Here is a 19,850-nt window from a genome sequence, read left to right as displayed (position 1 = left end):
ATCAAAATTAAAAACTTACATTCACAGAAGGACACGATCAACAGTGAAAAGGCAAACCAAAGAATGGGAGGAGATATTTGTAAATCATGTATCTGGTAAGAGACTAATATCCAGAATATATAAAGCACTCTTATAATTCCACCATACACACACACACCAAAAAAACCATTCAAAATAGGCAAAATATTAGAATACATATTTCTTTAAAGAAGATATATGAATGGGCAATAAGCACATGAAAAGACATTTAACATCACTAATCATGAGGGAAATGCAAATCAAAACAACAAAGAAATACTAATCCCACACAAATTAGGATCGCTACTATTAAGAAAAGAGAAAAAAAAGCAAGGATCGGGAGAAATAGGAATCTTTGAGCACTGCTGATGAGAATGTAAAACTGTAGCTGCTGTGGAAAACCGTATGGCAGTTCCTCAAAAAATTAAAAATAGAGGGATAAAGGGAGGGAAAACTTTTAAAATAGAATTATTTTTTTAATCCAGAACTTCTACTTCTGGGTATATATATATTTAAAAAAAAAAAAAAACCCGAAAACAAGGATTTGAAGAGACATTTGTATACCCATGCTCACAGCAGCATTATTTGCTGAAGTCTAAAGGTAGAAACAAGTATCACTGACATGAATAAACAAAGAGTGGAATAAACATACAGTGGAAGATCATTCCATTTTTTTAAAGATTTTATTTATTTATTTGACAGAGATCACAAGTAGGCAGAGAGAGAGAGGAAGGGAAGCAGGCTCCTTGCTGAGCAGAGAGCCCCGATACGGGGCTCGATCCCAGGACCCTGGGATCATGACCTGAGCTGAAGGCAGAGGCTCTAAACCACTGAGCCACCCAGGCACCCCAAGATTATTCAATCTTAAAAGAAAGGAGATTCTGAAGCATGCTAAAAAAGATGGATGAACCTTGAAGACATTATAGTAAGTGAAAAATAAGGCATTACCCAAAAGACAAATATCATATGATTCCATTTTTAGGAGATACCTACAATATTCAAATTTATAGAGACAGAAACTACAGTAGTGGTATTGGGCTGGGGGAAAGAAGTGGGGTTACTGTTTAATAGGTACAGAGTTTTGGGTGCCTGGGTGGCTCAGTGGTTAAAGCCTCTGCCTTCGGCTCAGGTCATGATCCCAGGGTCCTGGGATCGAGCCTCACATTGGGCTCTCTGCTCAGCAGGGAGCCTGCCTCCTCCTCTCTCTCTCTCTCTCTCTCTGCCTGCCTCTCTGCCTACTTGTGATCTGTCTGTCAAATAAATAAAAATCTTAAAAAAAAATTAGGTACAGAGTTTTATAGGATGAAAACAGTTCTGTGGGTGAATAGTGGGATTATAGCACGACAGTATGAATGTATGTAAAAAATATATATATTTTAAAAATGGTTAAGATGGTAAATTTTGTTACAGGTATTTCACTACAAATAAAAATTTAGGTTAAAAAAGTCAATGCCATGTTAAACAAAAAGAACAAAGAGGGAGAACTCTTCTAATGTGAGAGAGTAAATAATAAAATTAATGTAAAAACCTTAATTTGATTTAAAAAAAAAAACAGGGAAATATCCACAAGACATCTGGAAAAATCTGAGTATGAACTGGGTATTTGACGTTAGTAGGGGAATTACTGTTAATTTTCTTAAGTGAGATGTTATTGTATTTATACCTAGAACGTTCTTTCTTTTTTAAAGCAGATACAAGAGGAAGTACTTAGCAATGTCATGCTATCTGTAACTCACTTGGAAAGGGTTTAACAGAAAACCAGAATGAGGAAAAGAAAACCAGAATGAGGAAAAGAAAAGAAAAGAAAGACAACACAAACGGCAAAACTGTTAAAAATTAAAAATTACTGACTCTAAGTGGTGGGTTATCAAGTATTCACCATACTACTCTCACCTTTTCTGTATTGTTTGAACATTTTATTTATTTTTTATTTTTTATAAACATATATTTTTATCCCCAGGGGTACAGGTCTGTGAATCGCCAGGTTTACACACTTCACAGCACTCACCATAGCTGAACATTTTCTTAATAAAAATCTGGGGTTGGGGCGCCTGGGTGGCTCAGTGGTTTGGGCCGCTGCCTTCGGATCAGGTCATGATCTCAGGGTCCTGGGATCGAGCCCTGCATCGGGCTCTCTGCTCCGCAGGAAGCCTGCTTCCCTCTCTCTCTCTCTCTCTGCCTGCCTCTCTGCCTACTTGTGATCTCTGTCTGTCAAATAAATAAAATCTTTAAAAAAAAAAATCTGGGGTTGAAGGTAAGGGTGGAGCAATTTAGCGTTTTAGAAGTGGCAGAACAGAAATTGCAAGAAGATTAAGATTAAAGTAAGAAACCTTTCCCTGGGAAATGGTTATCTGCCCCTCTCCTCTCATGTTTACTACAAGATCAATCTTATAATCGTTCTCTGCACTAGAAATATTTTATCGAGTTGGTCCTTTGGCTCATTTCCTAACCCATATGAACAGCAGACAGACTGACTGCCAAGGTTACCAAGAGCTCTTTGGTTTTCAAACTAACAACCAGCCAGTGACAAAAAGCATGACTATGTCATGTGACCAGGAAACAAACAGCTCCCTCAACTGCTGCTGTGGAAAGCCAAGACAATACTGAGAATAGGAGTGAAAAGCATTTCTTTTCCACAAGTATCTTTGCCAAATAAAGTGGAAGCGGATAAAATATAGAAAGACCTTCCTTTTCCCAGAGTAAAACATTATCCTAATTAGTATCTCATTTTCCAGTCAAATTAATAAAGGTAAATTCAGTTCTTTCCTTAAACATTTTCCTGCTTCCCAAATTTAATTCTTAACCAGAACATAACCTATTGTCACTGAACCATTAAACTTGTCACTTATTGAAATACTTACCTATTTAAAAAAAACAAAACCCACTAAGTATAGGGAAAACCAGAATCACAGGTATTCCCAGCACCCAGAATCAGCCTCTATTAACATTTTGGCATACTTGCTTTTATTTTTTTTTATTTTATTTTTTTTAAGATTTTATTTATTTATTTGACAGAGAGAGAGATCACAAGTAGGCAGAGAGGCAGGCAGAGAGAGAGAGAGGAGGAAGCAGGCTCCCTGCTGAGCAGAGAGCCCAATGCAGGACTCGATCCCAGGACCCTGACATCATGACCCGAGCCGAAGGCAGCGGCTTAACCCACTGAGCCACCCAGGCGCCCTATACTTGCTTTTATTTACCTTGGTGCCACATGTAAAATATTATCCTTTCTTGGATGAAAAAAATGGGATATTAAAATTGTCATTGTTCCTAACACCCAGAGATCACCACTGAGTTTGCTGTATATCCACCAGTCTCTCTCTCTCTTTTTTTTTAATAGAAACTTTCAAACATACACCACAACCAGCAAGAGCACTGCCCTCTATCTTCCAGGTTTACCTGGGCATGGCTAGCACATCCTAGGTAGACAGATGGCCTGAGTCACCATGGCTTTACAAAGTTCCTCTTTCAGAATACCTGTCGTCCAAGCAGACCCACTAATGTGGTTTATGTCAAATATGCCGCTTGTATACTATACTTTATTTCTGACTCTACTTGGGTTCAGATTCAGAATCTACATGTGATAGATAATAAAGTGAAGAAGCCAAGACCTAAACAGAAGCAGTTTACCCAAAATCATAAGGTTGAGCCAGGATTAGCAGCATCAAAATGTAAACTACCAGATACCTTAACTCTGAACTTTTCCTTTCTGCTACACCTCACTGATGTCCTGACAATAAAGTTTGCCACAGACACAGTATTTCCAAATCCTAAAAAGTCAGTCATCTCTATTTTTCCCCTCTTTGGTTTTATAGTAGTTAATTCACTCCTCACTGCTTTTATAAGTTATGATATACACAGCCAGGTATATTTGTTTATATTTCATTATCCTGGTTCCCTGGAAATGAAGGACAAAAAACCTGAAAATTTTATTTTTGCCAGTTTTTTTGTGTGTGACTTTGTTAACTTTTTTATTTTCAAAATTAAGTAAATATTGAATATATTGTCCTGTACACTTTATGTTTTGATTGTTCCACAAAGTGAATCCTCATACTAATCTGATTCACCCTATCATAGAAAACTCCTGTGAACAAACTGGTGTGAATCTCTCTGTAATGTTTAGTTTGGGTGAGTTTTCTGGGGGGTTGGATTATTTTTACATAAAATCATAATCATGAGATAAATAAGTGCTCTGCAACATGTTTTCACTGAACGTTGTACCTTAAGACCTTTCCAAGTTAGTTCTTAGAACTCAACTGCATTTTTTAAAAGTGCCATACTGTATTCTTTTGTTTTTATTTAACCAGCCACTCTGAGTGAACATTCAGGATATTATTTTTGTAATAGCAAATAATGCTTCAAAGAATAACTATATCCATCTTTGGCACTGTAAAAATTTCTGCAAGGGAGGGACCTAAAAAGTAGCACTGCCCAGTTAAGAAGTACCTGCATTTTAAATTTTGATAAATGTTGCCAAATTGTTTTCTTAAAACAGTCACCTACAGTATACCAGAGTACCTGTTTCCCCACAACTTTTTAAACTATGTGTTATCACTCTTCACCTAATTCTCATTATCATACTTTTACATTTCTCCCTAATCACTAGGGAGACTGTCAAATGTTTATTGATCATCTATATTTCCTTTTCTGTGAATGCGTATTCTTGTTCTTGACTCATTTTCTATTTAGTCATAGAAGGGTGTGTTGTGAATAATTTACATATTCCATATTTTAAAAGCCATATGCTGCAAATATTTTCTTGAAACTGCTAGACTTTGTTTATGGTATCTTTTTCATGCAGGAGATGTCAAGTTTTATTTAACTAAATCTGCCTAACTCTATCTTTAGGCTTAGGAGTTTTAGGTCTTCCTTTTGTGTCTTTCCCACTCAGTATTATAAAAAAAAATTAAAATGCCAATTATTTAATTGTGTGTGTGTCTGTGTGTGTGTTTTCAACATTTAGCTCTTTGCTCCTCTGGAACTTGCTTTTTTTATTTTTGTGAAGCAGGAATATAACTATTATTTTATCGGAGAGAAAGCATGAGCTGGGGGAGGGGTAGAGACAGCAGGAGAAGCTGACTCCTTGCTGAGCAGGAAGCCTGAAGCTACTTGATTCCAGGACCCAGAGATCATGACTTAAGCAGAAGGCAGATACTTAACTGACTGGGCCACCCAGGTGACCCAATATAACTGTATTTTTCCTCCAAAATATAAATGTCCCAAACCACAATCCTTTTCATCCTCTGATGTAGAAAGCCACTTTTAACATATACTAAATTATTATATAAAGCGGGATCCATATATTTGATTCTTATTTGATCTAGTCTCTCAGAAATAGTATACTTAAAAAACAACCAAAATTATTACTTGAACTTTACAATAAATGGGTTATTTTTATATCTTAAAGGGCAAGTTCCAGTTCTATCACTGTTTCAAAGATCATGGTTTTTACTGAACATTTTCTTTTTTTTTTTAAGATTTTATTTATTTATTTGACAGAGAGAGAGAGATCACAAGTAGGCAGAGAGAGAGAGGAGGAAGCAGGCTCCGTGCTGAGCAGAGAGCCTGATACGGGACTCGATCCCAGGACCCTGAGATCATGACCCGAGCCGAAGGCAGCGGCTTAACCCACTGAGCCACCCAGGCGCCCTACTGAACATTTTCTTTTCTTTTTTTTTTTTTTAAGATTTTATTTATTCATTAGAGAGGGACAGAGCACATGAGTGGAAGGAAGAGGCAAAGGAAAAGGGAGAAGCAGACTCCCCACTGAACGGGGATACCAATGTGGGCTCGACCTCATGACCTGAGCCAAAGGCAGACACTTAAACCACTGGAGCCACTCAGGCACCCCTGAACATTTTGTCTTTCTTTCTTTGATCTTAATTTATTTGTCAGAGAGAGAGTGCGCACAAGAGAGCACCAGCAGGGGGAGTGGCAGGCAGAGGGAGGAGCAGGCTCCCTGACAAGCAAGGAGGTTTATGAGGGACTTGGTCACAGGCCCCTGGGATCATGACTAGAGCAGACGCTTAACCAACCGAGCCACCAGGGTTCTTGAACATTTTCTTTTTTCTTTTCTTTTTTTTTTTTCATTTTAAGTTTTAATATATATATCCAATACATATGAAATATACAAAATATATATATGCATCTTTTAAATTGATTTCAATCAAATAAAACTTCCCATTGAATTTCCATAGTGAATTAGTATAGAACATTTTCTTTTTAAGAAGAATTATAAAATCAGTTTGTCAAGTACAGACAAATTCCCGTTGAGAATTTGTATTATGATCATACTGAATCTGGACAGTACTGAGCTTCCCACTCAGGAACGTGATGCATCGCTCCTTCGTTCCTCTCCTGTTTATGTCCTTCTGTCAAGTTTTATATTTTTATTTATGTAAGTTTTACATATTTCTTTTTTTTTTAAGATTTTATTTATTTATTTGACAGAGAGAGATCACAAGTAGGCAGAGAGGCAGGCAGAGAGAGAGAGGAGGAAGCAGGTTCCCCACTGAGCAGAGAGCCTGATGTGGGGCTCGATCCCAGGACCCTGAGATCATGACCTGAGCCGAAGGCAGCGGCTTAACCCACTGAGCCACCCAGGTGCCCCTACATATTTCTTATTAGATTGATTCCTAGGTATTTTACAGTTTTTGTTCCCGTTTTGAATGTCATCTTGAATCCATTATCTTTTTTAAACAATTTGATAAACTCAGTTCTAAGACTTTTATCTATTATCATAGTTTTCCAAGTAGTAAAACATAGTGGTTTTATGTCTTCAACATTTACAACTTTTTTTTTTATTAACATTTACAACTTTTATTCCAACTTATTAATTCATCACGTTTTTACTGAGGACCTACCATGTGTCAGGCACTGGTTACTCAAGAGCTGGGGGGAGGACTTAGCAATCAGTAAAAGGGCAAAAACCATTGCAATGAAAATAGAAGAATTTACATGTCATTTATTTTTTCATTTACACTTCTTTCTTACACAAAGCTTGAACTCACAACCCTGAGGTCAAGACCTGAGCTGAGGGGCGCCTAGGTAGCTCAGTAGGTTAAAGCCTCTGCCTTTGGCTCAGGTCATGATCCCAGCGTCCTGGGATCAGGATCAAGCCCCATCAGGCTCTCTGCTCAGCAGGGAGCCTGCTTCCTCCTCTCTGCCTGTCTCTCCGCCTACTTGTGATCTCTATCTGTCCAATAAATTAAAAAAAAAAAAAAAAAAAAACCTGAGCTGATACCAAGAGGCAGATGTTTAACCGACTGAGCCACTTAGGAGCCTCTAGGACTTACATTCTAATTGGGAAATGAGTGAGGGAGAAATAAAAATAAATAGGAAAAATACATTTATCATATGGTGATAAATGGCTTGAGAGTCCTAAGAGGAGGGTGGGCTGCCCTTTTAAAGAAAGGTAGAGGAAAGGTTTTGCCCTGAAGGATGCCAGAGAGCAAGCTGCACAGTAATTGCAAAGGTCCGGAAGCAGCAATGTTTACAGCAAGTGAGGAAGACAGCAATAATAGGAGATAAGGGGGGGGGTGGAAGCTGGATTAGAGTCTTGTCAAAGCTCATGATTTGAGATTTTTCTTGGAGTATTTTGAAAATAAGGATGACTCATATGAGATGAGTTGTATTTTCATAAGATCACTTTATTTACTATACTGGAAACAGACCAAAGGGGGACAAGAGTAGAACCTCAGAGACCAATTAAGAGCCTACTGCAAGAAGCAGATGATCATTTCTTTTGCTTATTATCTTTTTTATTAAGTAGGGGCTTGAACTCATAACCCTGAATCAAGAACTGAGCTTAGATCAAGAGTCAAAAGCTTAACCAACTGAGGCACCCTGGCACCCCTCTTTTGTTTATTTTATTATATTAGCTGAAACCTTATTATGTTACTTGATTCAAATCAAGAATGAATATTAATTTTTTAAATAGTAGATTGGGGGCATCTACTAGTATGTTAATTTCATTGGTAGATTTTATTCATTTTTACTTAGTTAGTTAGTTATCAGAGAGACAGAGTGTGCACTCACAAGCACCGGAAGCAGTAGGCAGAGGGAGAAGCAAGCTGCCTGCTGAGCAAGGAGCCTGATGTGGGACTTGATCTCAGGACCCCTGGATCATGACCTGAGCCAAAGGCAGACATTTAACTGACATAGCCACCCAGGCACCGCTCATTGATAGATTTCCTGATGATAAACAACTTTTGCATTTCTGGGACAAATTCTACTTATTTATAAAGTTGTTTTCACCATACTTCTAGTTTCAATATACTATTGTTTTATTTAGAATTTTTGCACTTGTAGGGGCACCTGGGTGGCTCAGTGGGTTAAAGCCTCTGCTTTCAGCTCAGGTCACAATCCCACGGTCCTGGAATCAAGCCCCACATCGGGCTCTCTGCTCAGCAGGGAGCCTACTTCCTCCTCTCTCTCCCTGCCTGCCTCTCTGACTACTTGTAATCTCTATCAAATAAATAAATAAAATCTTAAAAAAAAAAAAAAAAGAATTTTTGCACTTGTAGTTTTCCTTGTCAAGTACCGGGATTATGCCAACCTCAGAAGAAAGCAAGTGGCAAGTTTTCTGAGGTATGTACTTAACTCAGCATGCTTTCCACTTCTACTTCCCCTGATAACAAACACTGTGCTCCTTCTTTGCCTCAGTTTCCAATTTTGACTTACCCAGGAACAAGCCATGCTAAGGGGAGTCCTTACCAGGGATTTCCTCATTTTAGACCTGGAAGAAATGGCCTCAAGGGTCATAGTAATACACACAGAAAGAATGTGTATTTCGGGCTATATGGATAGAGGCAACTATTATGATAGAAGAGTTCTGGTTCCAGTTCTGGAGGCCCTAGTTTCTACACCTCTTCCTGTAGGAAGGCTATCTCCCTATTATTCCTTCCAGTCACCTAAGGCAATATATTCTTCTTACTTAAAACCTTTGAGTTGGGTTTCTGTCATTTGCAATAGAAAGCATTCTTCTTAATAGAAAATCAATTCCAGGAAACATATCTATAACTTACTTTAAAAAGCTGTAAAAAGGAAATATCACAATATAGGATAGATTCATTGATAGAGGAATGGATATATAAGGCAAATATAGCAAATATATTAAAAGTGTATAATCTAAAAAAAAATAAAATAAAATAAAAAAGTGTAGAATCTACGTATGGATACACATGAATGCCACTGAACAATTCTTTCAACTTTCCCGTACTTATGAGCACTTTCATAATAAAATGCTGGGGGGAAGTCAACTGTATGAATAATACAAACAAGCCTCATAAGCATTAATTTAGACTTCAGGTACTAATTAAAAGGAGCTACTGTAGGACTACTAGGGTTTAATAAACTTGGCTCTGAGTTAAAGTGGCAATTATTTATACCCCTTAGTGGGTGTCTGGCCACTCAGTCAGGGGAGCATATGACTCTTGATCTCAGGTTTGTGAGTTCAAGCCCCACATTGGGTATAGAGATTACCTGCAAATAAAATCTTAAAAATAAAAAGACCAAAAAAAAAAAAAACCCCACTAGAAAAAACCTAGAGACTTGGAAGAAAGGCAAAAGGGCAAGATGTGTAGCAAGGCAGTAAATGTCATTGCCCACCAATGTCTTTGCTGGGGCAACAACTTGCAACGGAAAAAGCAATCCCAATGTGAGAACATGGTTAACTACTGACTGTAACTGACTTAAACTGAAAGGACACATACATACACACAGAAGATATGAATGAGAAATCACTAGCATCATTAAATACTTGATGACTTTAATTTTCTCCCAGCACTTTTTTTTCCCCCCTCCCAGCACTTTCATGTTTCTTGTAGCTCACCGGACCTATCAGTAATCTTAAGCAATATAACTTTCATTCCACATCGTTACCTCCCTGTGGGAGAGGCAATCAGTTACCTAATCCATATCCATTCTCCCCTTCTTTTTTTTTTTTTTTTTAAGATTTTATTTATTTTATTTTATTTGACAGACAGAGATTACAAGCAGGCAGAGAGGCAGGCAGAGAGAGAGGGGAAGAAGCAGGCTCCCTGCTGAGCAAAGAGCCCGATGCGGGGCTCGATCCCAGGACCCTGGGATCATGACCTGAGCCGAAGGCAGAGGCTTTAACCCACTGAGCCACCCAGGCGCCCCAATTCTCCCCTTCTTTTTCATTCACAGTACCCCAATTTTACTTGGGGCAGTAATGGCCCAGTTCCTCTGCTTCTAGAGCTGATCAATGAGACATGCAGGAGCCATCATGTGGAAGCTTCTGGAGAAACTCTCTGAAGCAAAGAGCCGACTTAACTAGGAGAACCCTCTCTTCTCCTTCCCCTTGCCTGACAGACATTATAGCTGGAGTTCTTCCAGCCATTTTGTGACCATGAAGCCATGGAATCCACTTGCTAAGAGCACAAAAATAAGCAGAAGAGGCCCCGTTTCCTCCCTGATGACCTTACACCAGGACTAGACTGCTCTCCTTAGATGGACATCTTTTGCAAGTAAAAATAAATCCTTACATTAAGTCATTATCGTTAAGGATCTTTTACCAGCTGCCAAATGTAGCTCTTAACCAATAGGCCACCTAACCTAAAATGGGTAAAACTGGTACCCAACTGCAGTTCAAGTCTACACATATTTCATTAACTGGGGTTAATAAGACACTCCACAAACTAAATTCAAGGACTTCAGAAAATGCTACCTATCACAAATGGAAATTGTTATCTGGAAGTCTATTTATAATACCCTGTATAACGTCTTACTTTCCATTTTCTTCCTTTTCTCTGGCTTTCTCTGAGCATTTCCTCACACAATCTGCTCTTTGTAAAGTCAGTTTCACAAGTCTTCATTCAGAAAGCATCCACAATTACTTTCCCTCACTTCTTTGACTATTAAGTGCATGCCAAATATAAATGCAATGTGGGATCCTTGATTGGATCTTAGAGTAGAAAAAAAGATGTTAGTGGGAAACTGTGGAAATACAAATAAATAGTCCAGAGTGCTAAAAGCCAAGTAAACAAAAGTTTACATAATAAATTAAAGCACTACACCATTATTAATTTCTTATTTTAATAAATGTGCGTGGTTATATGTAAGATGTTAACATTAGAGTAAGCTAGATGAAGGCTACATAGAACACTCAACAGCATATTAGCAATTCATCTATAAATCTAAAATTGTTTATTTCAAAATAAGAAGTTGAAAACAAAAAGCATGCCAAATGAGCTGACTTTTCCTCAAACCAGGGCTCAAAATCACAGATAAAAGTTTTAAACACCCATAATGCAAAACCTTTTCCTTTTCCTAAACTTTCAGGGCAAAACAATAATTTAAGCTGTGTAACTCTCGAGTGGATCTGCATCTCATTCACTCCCTTCTCTAAAAATCAGAATATCACAGAAAAGCCCAGGAGCTTCATATGAAACATTTTTAAGATACTGTATATATAAATGCCTCCATATTCAATAAATAAGAGTTCTCAGTACACAGTCATCTCAGACACAAGTGAAAAGGCAGATACTGAGACCTCTACTTCTGGGTCAGAAATAAGACTGTAAAAGCCTAACTAAGCAAACCCTCTTTGCTTCTATAGGCACCACACCAAGCTTCCCTGGCCAGTATCTAAGCAAGTATACTGGAGGTAAAACTCTGTATTTTCATATATACAATACTTTGCATTCTGAGTTTTCTTAAGGCAGAGACCATCTATACAACAGCAATTATTATTTCTGTAGATCTGTAAAGCCAAAAGAGTGCCATAGGTATTGGCCACTGGCCATTAAGTATCACCTGAAGAGATAACTTGCCTCTGTGAGGCTCTAATGAAGTGTTCCTGTAGATCATCATTGTCATGAACCACTTCTCACCAACTAGCTCACATGTGATTTTTCATTCTCTGAACACTTATGAAATTTAACATAGCCCACAGCTTCCCCTGTAGTTATTCTCTATTAATTCAATAAATAATGAGTGCAAGCAATATTTCATAATAGCTTACAACAGCAGTTCATATTTAGTGAATGCTGTCTATGTGCCAGACACTGATCTAAGTACCAGGGCAAGCAATGTGGGAAATGGCAATAAAAAATGATCCCAGGCCTTTGGTAATTTCCAGGGATAACAAAGAAAGCCCTTTCTTACTAGTCCCTTATCAAGGAAGAAACTCCACCTGTACATGGTATAGAAGATCCCCAGCACAGGAACCCCTTAGTCAGACTGTTTTGCTAGAATACATCCTTCAGTGGCTTCTTAATAAAGGGTGCACGTAAGGTCAAACTCGGAGAACTAGCATGTGTGAAATGTCTTTAACCATCCCTCAAACCTGCTATGGCTGGATATTGAATTCTGGGAAAGAATCCATTTCCTTCAGAAGGCACTGTTTCTCCATTATCTTCTAGTTTCCAGTCTTGCTGCAATTCTATGATTCCTGACTCTATCTGATTTGTAGCTATTCTTTTGACTCTATAGCACTCAAAAATTTTATGACCTTCTACCTCGGCATGGATATTTTTAAACTAGTTGTGCTGGACTACTGAAATGTCCTTTTGATCTGGAAACTCATGTCCTCTGGTTTTGAGAAAAATCAATCAATCAACCATAATTAGTTTGTTTATCTAACTTCTTGCTTTATTTTATTTTGGGTGAAATCTTCATGCCATCAAACAATAACCACCCGCTAGCCCTTCTTGTTACAAATAGTACAAATCTCTGGGTCATTCAGTTCTCCACATTCCCTAAAGATTTTTAGCTTCTCGATCACTATCCCTTTTGCTATTATTACTTCTATCTTCATTCATGATAATTTCAGTAAGCACTAAGACAGGCAATCCTCCCACTATCCTTACCTCTCAGTTCCTTTATTCCTGTTTTCCAATGATGTCCTCTACCCTACTTGAGCCACTCCCTTCCACAATATCCACCTCCAAACAGCTCAATAAAGCTGAAGGAAAAGCATACAACCATGCTAACTGGGTCTCACCTTAAATTTATGACAACAAAGAGCAAATGGGTACTTATAGCTGCCTGGCAATCCTAAAACATTTCTTTATTCAACTAATTTTCCCCAACTCTCTTGGATGGATTTTACACCTTCTTTCTTCTCAAACTTCTAACACCTTCTCGACTCTTCATTTTTAGCTGAAGATCTGCCTTCCTATTTAATGGCAAATACAGAAGTAAACAGAAGAGAATTTTCACTTTCTCCCACCACCAAGCTACCAATACACCAGCATTTGGGTCTATAAACCCACCACAGATGAACTGTTCATGCACCTATATAGTCTGAGGCCAATATATCCATTTATGTCCTAGATTCAATTCCCTCTCAAACTGCTCAAGGACTTCACCCCTGCAATAGTCCCTTCCTTTCTTTTAATAATCAATTTTCCTCTCTGTACTCCATCATTCCCATCAACTTTGTTTTAGGAAGGCTATAATGTCTGTCCACCTAAAAACAAAAGAACTCTAACACTTTAACCCTTCCAACCAGACCCCTGTTTCCCTGCTTTCTCTGATAGCCATAGCTGCATTATTCTCCTCTCTCTCATAGCCACAGCCTTATTGCTCTGCTCTTCAGTCCTTGAAACAACATCATTATGACTATCTATACTCACTGTCTTCAATTCTCCTCCTCCATTTTCTCTTGAACCCATTGCACCAAACCTGTTCTTGTCAAGGCCACCAATAACCTCTATGTTACCAAATCTAATAGACTATTCATATTCCTCATCAGCCCACCAATGGCACTTATTATTTGGCTTCCCATGACTGTCCTGGATTCTTCTCCCATTTCAGAAGTAGGAAGCTACTTTTCATTAGAATTTGGAACCACTGTTACACTGTCTTTCCTAGACGGGATATCCCAAGGCTTGCATGTTAGTCTTCTCTATCTAATTTGTTCTCGGGATCTCTACCCAGTCTCAAAGATCTAAATAAAAATGTGGGAGACATCAGCATAGCATTTCCAGTTCCAGTCTTTCTCCTGAACTCCAGATTAAGATATCCAACTGCTTATCCAAGATCTCCACTTGGATATCTATTAGGCAACTCAAAATGAATAAGGCCAAATCTGAACTCCCTTTGCTCTAATTCCAGTGTTCCCGGTATCAGTAAATGGCAAATTCATTCTTCCAACAGTCAAACTCAAAATCAACTATACCTTCTTACATTATTATTACTTCAGCCCTATTTCTTCCTCAGTAGTTATTTCTCAACTCTCTGTATTATGATTTGCACTGTTCGTGTCTCTTTCCATTTATAAAGGAACTCTTTGAGGGCAATGGCCTACTTTGTCTCACAACACCTAGCCCAGTGTATGTTGGATTATTTGTATAAAGAGGAGTAAAATGGCGGGCACCTGGGTGGCTCAGTGGGTTAAGCCTCTGCCCTTGGCTCAGGTCATGATCCCAGGGTCCTGGGATCGAGCCCCACATCAGGCTCTCTGTTCAGCAGGGAGCCTGCCTCCCTTCCTCTGAAGTAGGAAAACATAAGGGGTTGGTACTCTTTAGGGATGTCAAGGAGAAAGGCTCTAGAGGAGAACTACTGTAGGGGAGATTTAGTAGTCAAGATAGTTACCTGGTAATAATTCCAAAATCTCAGTGCCTTGAAACAATGAAGGTTTACTAATTGCTCTACATGTCAAACATAAGTCATCTTGAAGTTTGCTCTGAGTCCCAGACTGATGGACTTGCCACCACCTGAAGCACTAACAGACACCACAGTAGAGGGAAAGATAGTGGCAAATCATAGACTGGAAGCTTTTACCATGAAGGAATACACATCATTCCTGAACACACTGATGGACCAAAAGCAACTCATAATGCCATACCCAGCTTCAAGGGGGCAAGTATAATTGTACCACATGTCCAGGAGGCAGAAACCAAAAATAGCTGATGGGAAGCAGTAATGACTACCACATCCTGAAAAAGCAGCTTCTAGTTCTAAACAACAGCATTTTAACTCCTGATCTCTATTCCCCATCTGTGAAAATGAACTTCACTGCTAGAAGGGAAACACACACTTAAAAAGTGCTATCTATGGGTCTTCAGGAATGCAACTTCACCAGTTACGCCTGCCTCTTTCATCACTCAGAGTCAGAGTGCTGCAAAGAATTCAAATATGGGTGACAGGAAAGTGCTGAGTCCATAACTGCCATTCAGTGTCAAAAGTCAGGGGAAGGCTTGAATGGGTAAGAAAAGCATGTTTGGTTATGCAGAAGTAGGGTAAAGAAGGAGAACCTTGACTCAATTTCTTTTACCAAAGGTAAAACAGGCCTTGAGGTTCCATGCACTATCCCTTGTCTGAAGACCAACAAGTTTCACTCAACCACTTGTTTTAAGATTCAGAGTTTATGATTAATAAAGTTATCCATCATTAATCTAACAACAAAACACTATTTTAAAAATATGCTGTGCACTGCCATGTTCCTAGAAATAAGGATAGCAGCAGTTATTGCAGAGATGGAGTTCACTGGGAAGCTTTTTTCTCCTAAAAGTTTCAAAAACTCAAGATTCCTAAGCTCAAAATGATCTGGGATGAACCCCAAGTCTATACAGAGCTTAGATTTAAAGGATGGCTGCTCCAAATTCTAAATATCCTGTGCAAGGGTGCCTGGCTAGCTCAGACTGTCGAGCATGCAATTCTTGATATTAGGGTCCTGAGTAGGAGCCTACTTTAAAAGAAAAAAAAAAAAAGGAAAGAAAAGAAAAAAGAAGTACCCTGTGCAGTTTCTATTCTGTACAAAGTTCAAATACTTTCTAACAGTGAAAGTGGCTGCCAGAAATGTTAGGACAGATTGGAGAAGGTTACCATAAGAAGCTAAACATTTAGAACACAAGGAATTCCCCTGAAGAGCAGAGCAGGAATTCAAACAATGTCACCTGCCAAATCAGAAGCAAATTAAGACTCCCAAATGCAACCAAGGGTATCTAGCTCTATCTCTCCCAACCTTTATTCATTCAACAAACAGGGAGGGGTGGGGGAAGGAATGTCAGGAAGTAAGCAAGGGACAGGATTTTAAGATTTAGTTCTCCTCTCCCTGAATTTGTTCTCGTTAAAACAAAATAAAAACAAAACAAAACAAACAAACAAAAAAAACCAGACTGGCTAGCAAAAAATTAAAAATACAATTCCTTTAGTACCATAACAAGGATACAAGAAGAACCATTTTTCACATATAAATTAACAACCTCCTTTCAAGGGAAAAACATATTTGCTTTGCTAAGCTACTAAAATAGAGAAAAAGCAAAACAAAACAAAAAAAACCCTCTTCTGGTTTAATGACAGTTTAGCAGATCCCAAAGCCCATTTCTCTCTCTCTTCTTTCTTCTCTCTCAACGATCTCTGCCGCAAATGCTCCTTCATTCCAACCTCCACACTCTGCTGGCGGCCTCGTAACAGCTCCTCTCAAACAATGCCCAGACTATCAAGGTCAGCCCCAAAGGCACCGGGAGCAGAAATCGGAAACGGGTCTTCCTAGGGGGTAGAGACCCTCCCCATTATCACCCTCCCCATCCTTAGGCACCCAGGGGCTCTGTCTCTAGCCTCAGGGGCTTAGAGTCCGCCAATTCCTCAGGGGCTTGGGGTCCGCCAATTTTGGGGGGGGGTACTGGGCCTCTTTTTCCTATTCACCCAGTTAGTTTTCTCTCCTGCGCCTCCCCCAACCTGAGCTCCCTATTGTGGAATGAGGGAGCGTCGCGATGCAGGCTGGGGCATGGGGAGGTGGGGGAAGCCGCAATAGGGAAGATGCTGTCAGCGTGTATGTATGTAGGGGCGGGGGGGGGCACTCTTTAGGGATGCTGCTGTCAAGGAGAAAGGCTCTAGAGGAGAACTACTGTAGGGGAGATTTAGGTAAGCCGTTTCTGGGGAAACCCATTCAAGGGTTCTACCCAAGGGAGCTACTGTGTGCGTTGCGGAGGGGGGGTGGTTCTCCACAGACAGCCGTTTCTGGGGGAAATATTCTAAGAGGAAGGTAAGTGAGTTACACATAGAGAAACCACTGCAGAGGTTCTCCACAGGGGAACCTTTCCTGGGGGAAACCTACAGGGACGGGGATGTCATAGCAGGGGGTCTCCACCGAGGAGCCGCTGTGGGACTGTCTACAGGGGAGCCATTGTGGGAGCCGCTACAAAGGGCGCATTTCCTGGGAAAACGTCCCCAGGCAGCCGTTTAGGGAAAACCGTCTGCAAGGAAGCCATGTCGGACCACGCCCTGCGGCGGGAGGCGTCGCCGGACCCCCACAGCCCGCAACCCCCGGCCCGGCCGCTCCTCTGTGGCCTCGGCCCCGCGTACCTGACTGAGGGCGACCCGCGGCCAGGGCCGCCGGGGGACCGCGCGCGGGGCAGCCCCAGCCGGTGCGGGGGGTACACGTCCATGGCGGCGAGCGGCGGAGAAAGACGCTGCCGCTGCGAGGGTCGCTCAGGCCCGCCGGCTTGCTCCAGGCCCGCTGCGGCCGGGCGGGGCGGCGGGGCGTGCCGGGTGGGCGGGGGGCGCGGCGCGCGGGGGCACGTCGGGGGCGGGGGCGGGGCCGGACGCGCGCAAGGATCGCCGAGGGGGCGTCGGCACGCGTTGGGAAGGGAGTGGGCGCACCGCCGCAGGGCCGCGCCCTCCTTAAGCTGCGAGGCAGCCCAGCAGGATGTTGCGAGCGCGGGTCACCAGGATGGGGGCTTCCACGCCGCGGCTCTGCACTGTCCTCAGGCCCAGCATCATGGAGTGGGGATCTCTGCTGCGCCCCCAGCCACGCACGCGGACGCGCCCGGGGGCGGGGCCTGGGTTTGCCCCGCCCGGCTCTGCCGGCTTCGGCCTCCAGCAAAGGCTTCCGCTGCGGCACCCAGGTCCCGGAGTATCGCAGGAACTTGAGCACCTCCCACGTTCCGGGCTGGCTTCCCTAGGTCTCCCAGACGAGTGCCTCGCTGCTCTTTCTTCACCCACTGCTAATCAACTGCGCATCCTCCCTTCAAACATCCAGCTGATTGCTAGCCGACCTCAGGATAGCGGTACGCGCACACCCAAGCGCAGGGAATGGGCGTCAGGGGCCCATAGGTTCCCAGAGGATCCTTGCCCTTTACCGTTCAGATCCTGGCTGGACCTGTTTCATACTCCAGGGTCTTGTACAAGAAACCTAATCCCACCGAGACTGTGTAAAACGGGGGAAATCCTTAATTGTTAGGGTTATCAGGAGTTTCACTTACGCAGGACGCGTTTTTTGTCTTGTATCCCGTACTTTGTCAGGATGCCTTACATGCCTGTACTGATCTTTTTGCAATCCATTACAAAAATTTTAGAGTTCTTTTGCCGCCGAGGCAATGTGAGCTTAAATCACTTAAATGGCAACAGCTGAAATATCCTACCTCCGCAACTAAAAAGATCTGAATAATCCCTGTGTTCTTCCATAGTTTTAGCTGAGGGAAGACCAAAAGAAAGGACTAAAAATTAAAAGTACTTATTATTCATATTCCACAAAAGGACTTTTCTTGACTCAAGTTGCAAGCAGTGAACAAGTAACCACCATTGTTTAGAGATAACTTCGCATCAAAACACAGGCTCTGAAAATCAGCCAATCAGCGACAGCTTCACTCCAGTGGCTCTGCTTCTGAAAATCAGCCAGTCAACAACAGCTTCACTCCAGTAACTGCGCTTCTGAAAAGTTAGTAAATCAATGACAGCCCCCAAGGTTCTGAAAGTCAGCCAATCATTGACAGCTCCAGGCTTTTAGACAACAGCCAATCCGCAAGTGCCTCGCTCCGATGACTGGGCTTCCGAAGTTAGCCGGGTTTTCAGCTGCCTTGGTGACCACACTAACAGAGCTGGAAGTCGGTCGATAGGGACGTGGGTTCTCCCGTTTCTGAAATACCTTCAATCTCCCAACGCAAGACTTCCCAAAACATTATATATAAGATCAGCTCTGGTTTTGTTGAGGGTGGCTGTGGACTGCGACTTACAAATACAGCTCTTCTTTGCAGGCAGAGAAGTTCATCTTTTTTCTGCATCAGATATTGAGTTCAAAAAAATTTTTTTAATCCAAAGTTTGAAATCCTTTTAAGACTCAACTCCCAGCTACCATTAGTTATGAATTTGGACTTGTGACAACTCAGTCTCAGCCTGAAAATTTATAAATACAACCTCTTCCAGTCTTGCTATGATTGCTATTACCACTTTCTTTACTTTTCTTTTTGAAGATTTTATTTATTTTTTAAAAATAATTTATTTGACAGACCGAGATCACAAGTAGGAAGAGAGGCAGGCACAGAGAGAGAGAGGGAAGCAGGCTCCCCCGCTGAGCAGAGAGCCCCATGCAGGCAGGGCTCAATCCCAGGACCTTGAGATCATGACCTGAGCCAAAGGCAGAGGCTTAACCCACTGAGCCACCCAGGTGCCCCTTGAAGGTTTTATTTTTAACTAATCTCCACACCCAACATGGGCCTGAACCCACAAACTGTAGATTAAGAGTCGCATGTGCCACTGACTGAGCCAGCCAGGTGCCTCCAGTTATTTATTTATTTATTTTGCAAATCTATAGGTATGTTCACAAAATTGTGTAGTCACAACAAACGACTTTAGAACATTTTCATCACCCCAACAAGAAAACCTACACCTTTTATGAAAGCAGCCATTCCCGTATTTCTCTCCAATGGTCCCAGACGTAGGCAACCCTTAATCTTTCTCTCTCTCTATGGATTTGCCCATTCTCAACATTTCCTGTAAGCTGAGTCATACAGAATATGGTCCTTTGTGACTTGTTTTACTTGGCATAATGTTTGCAAGGTTCATCCATGTTGTAGCATGTATAAGAATTTTTTTAAAGATTTTATTTATTTATTTGACAGACAGAGATCACAAGTAGGCAGAGA

At 41.1% G+C, this 19,850-nt stretch overlaps 1 protein-coding gene across 2 annotated transcripts in view; it reads right to left on the bottom strand.

Moving 5' to 3' along the window:
* Positions 1–17,738, bottom strand: part of DNAAF9 (dynein axonemal assembly factor 9) — a 131,548-nt gene extending 113,810 nt beyond the window's left edge. For both annotated transcript variants that reach the window (XM_004772877.3, XM_004772878.3), the window contains exon 1: positions 17,293–17,738. In XM_004772877.3, coding sequence (XP_004772934.1) covers positions 17,293–17,375 — 83 coding nt within the window. In that variant the 5' untranslated portion in view covers positions 17,376–17,738. The remainder of the gene's footprint in view (positions 1–17,292) is intronic.
* Positions 17,739–19,850: the final 2,112 nt, after the last annotated feature.

This window comes from Mustela putorius, unplaced genomic scaffold (genome assembly GCF_011764305.1).
Source record: "Mustela putorius furo isolate JIRA1106 unplaced genomic scaffold, ASM1176430v1.1 tig00000874_pilon_pilon_pilon, whole genome shotgun sequence".
In the NCBI taxonomy this organism is placed as follows: Eukaryota; Metazoa; Chordata; class Mammalia; order Carnivora; family Mustelidae; genus Mustela; species Mustela putorius.
The sequence above is the reverse complement of the archived record's forward strand: the minus strand, read 5'-3'. Positions and strand labels throughout refer to the sequence as shown.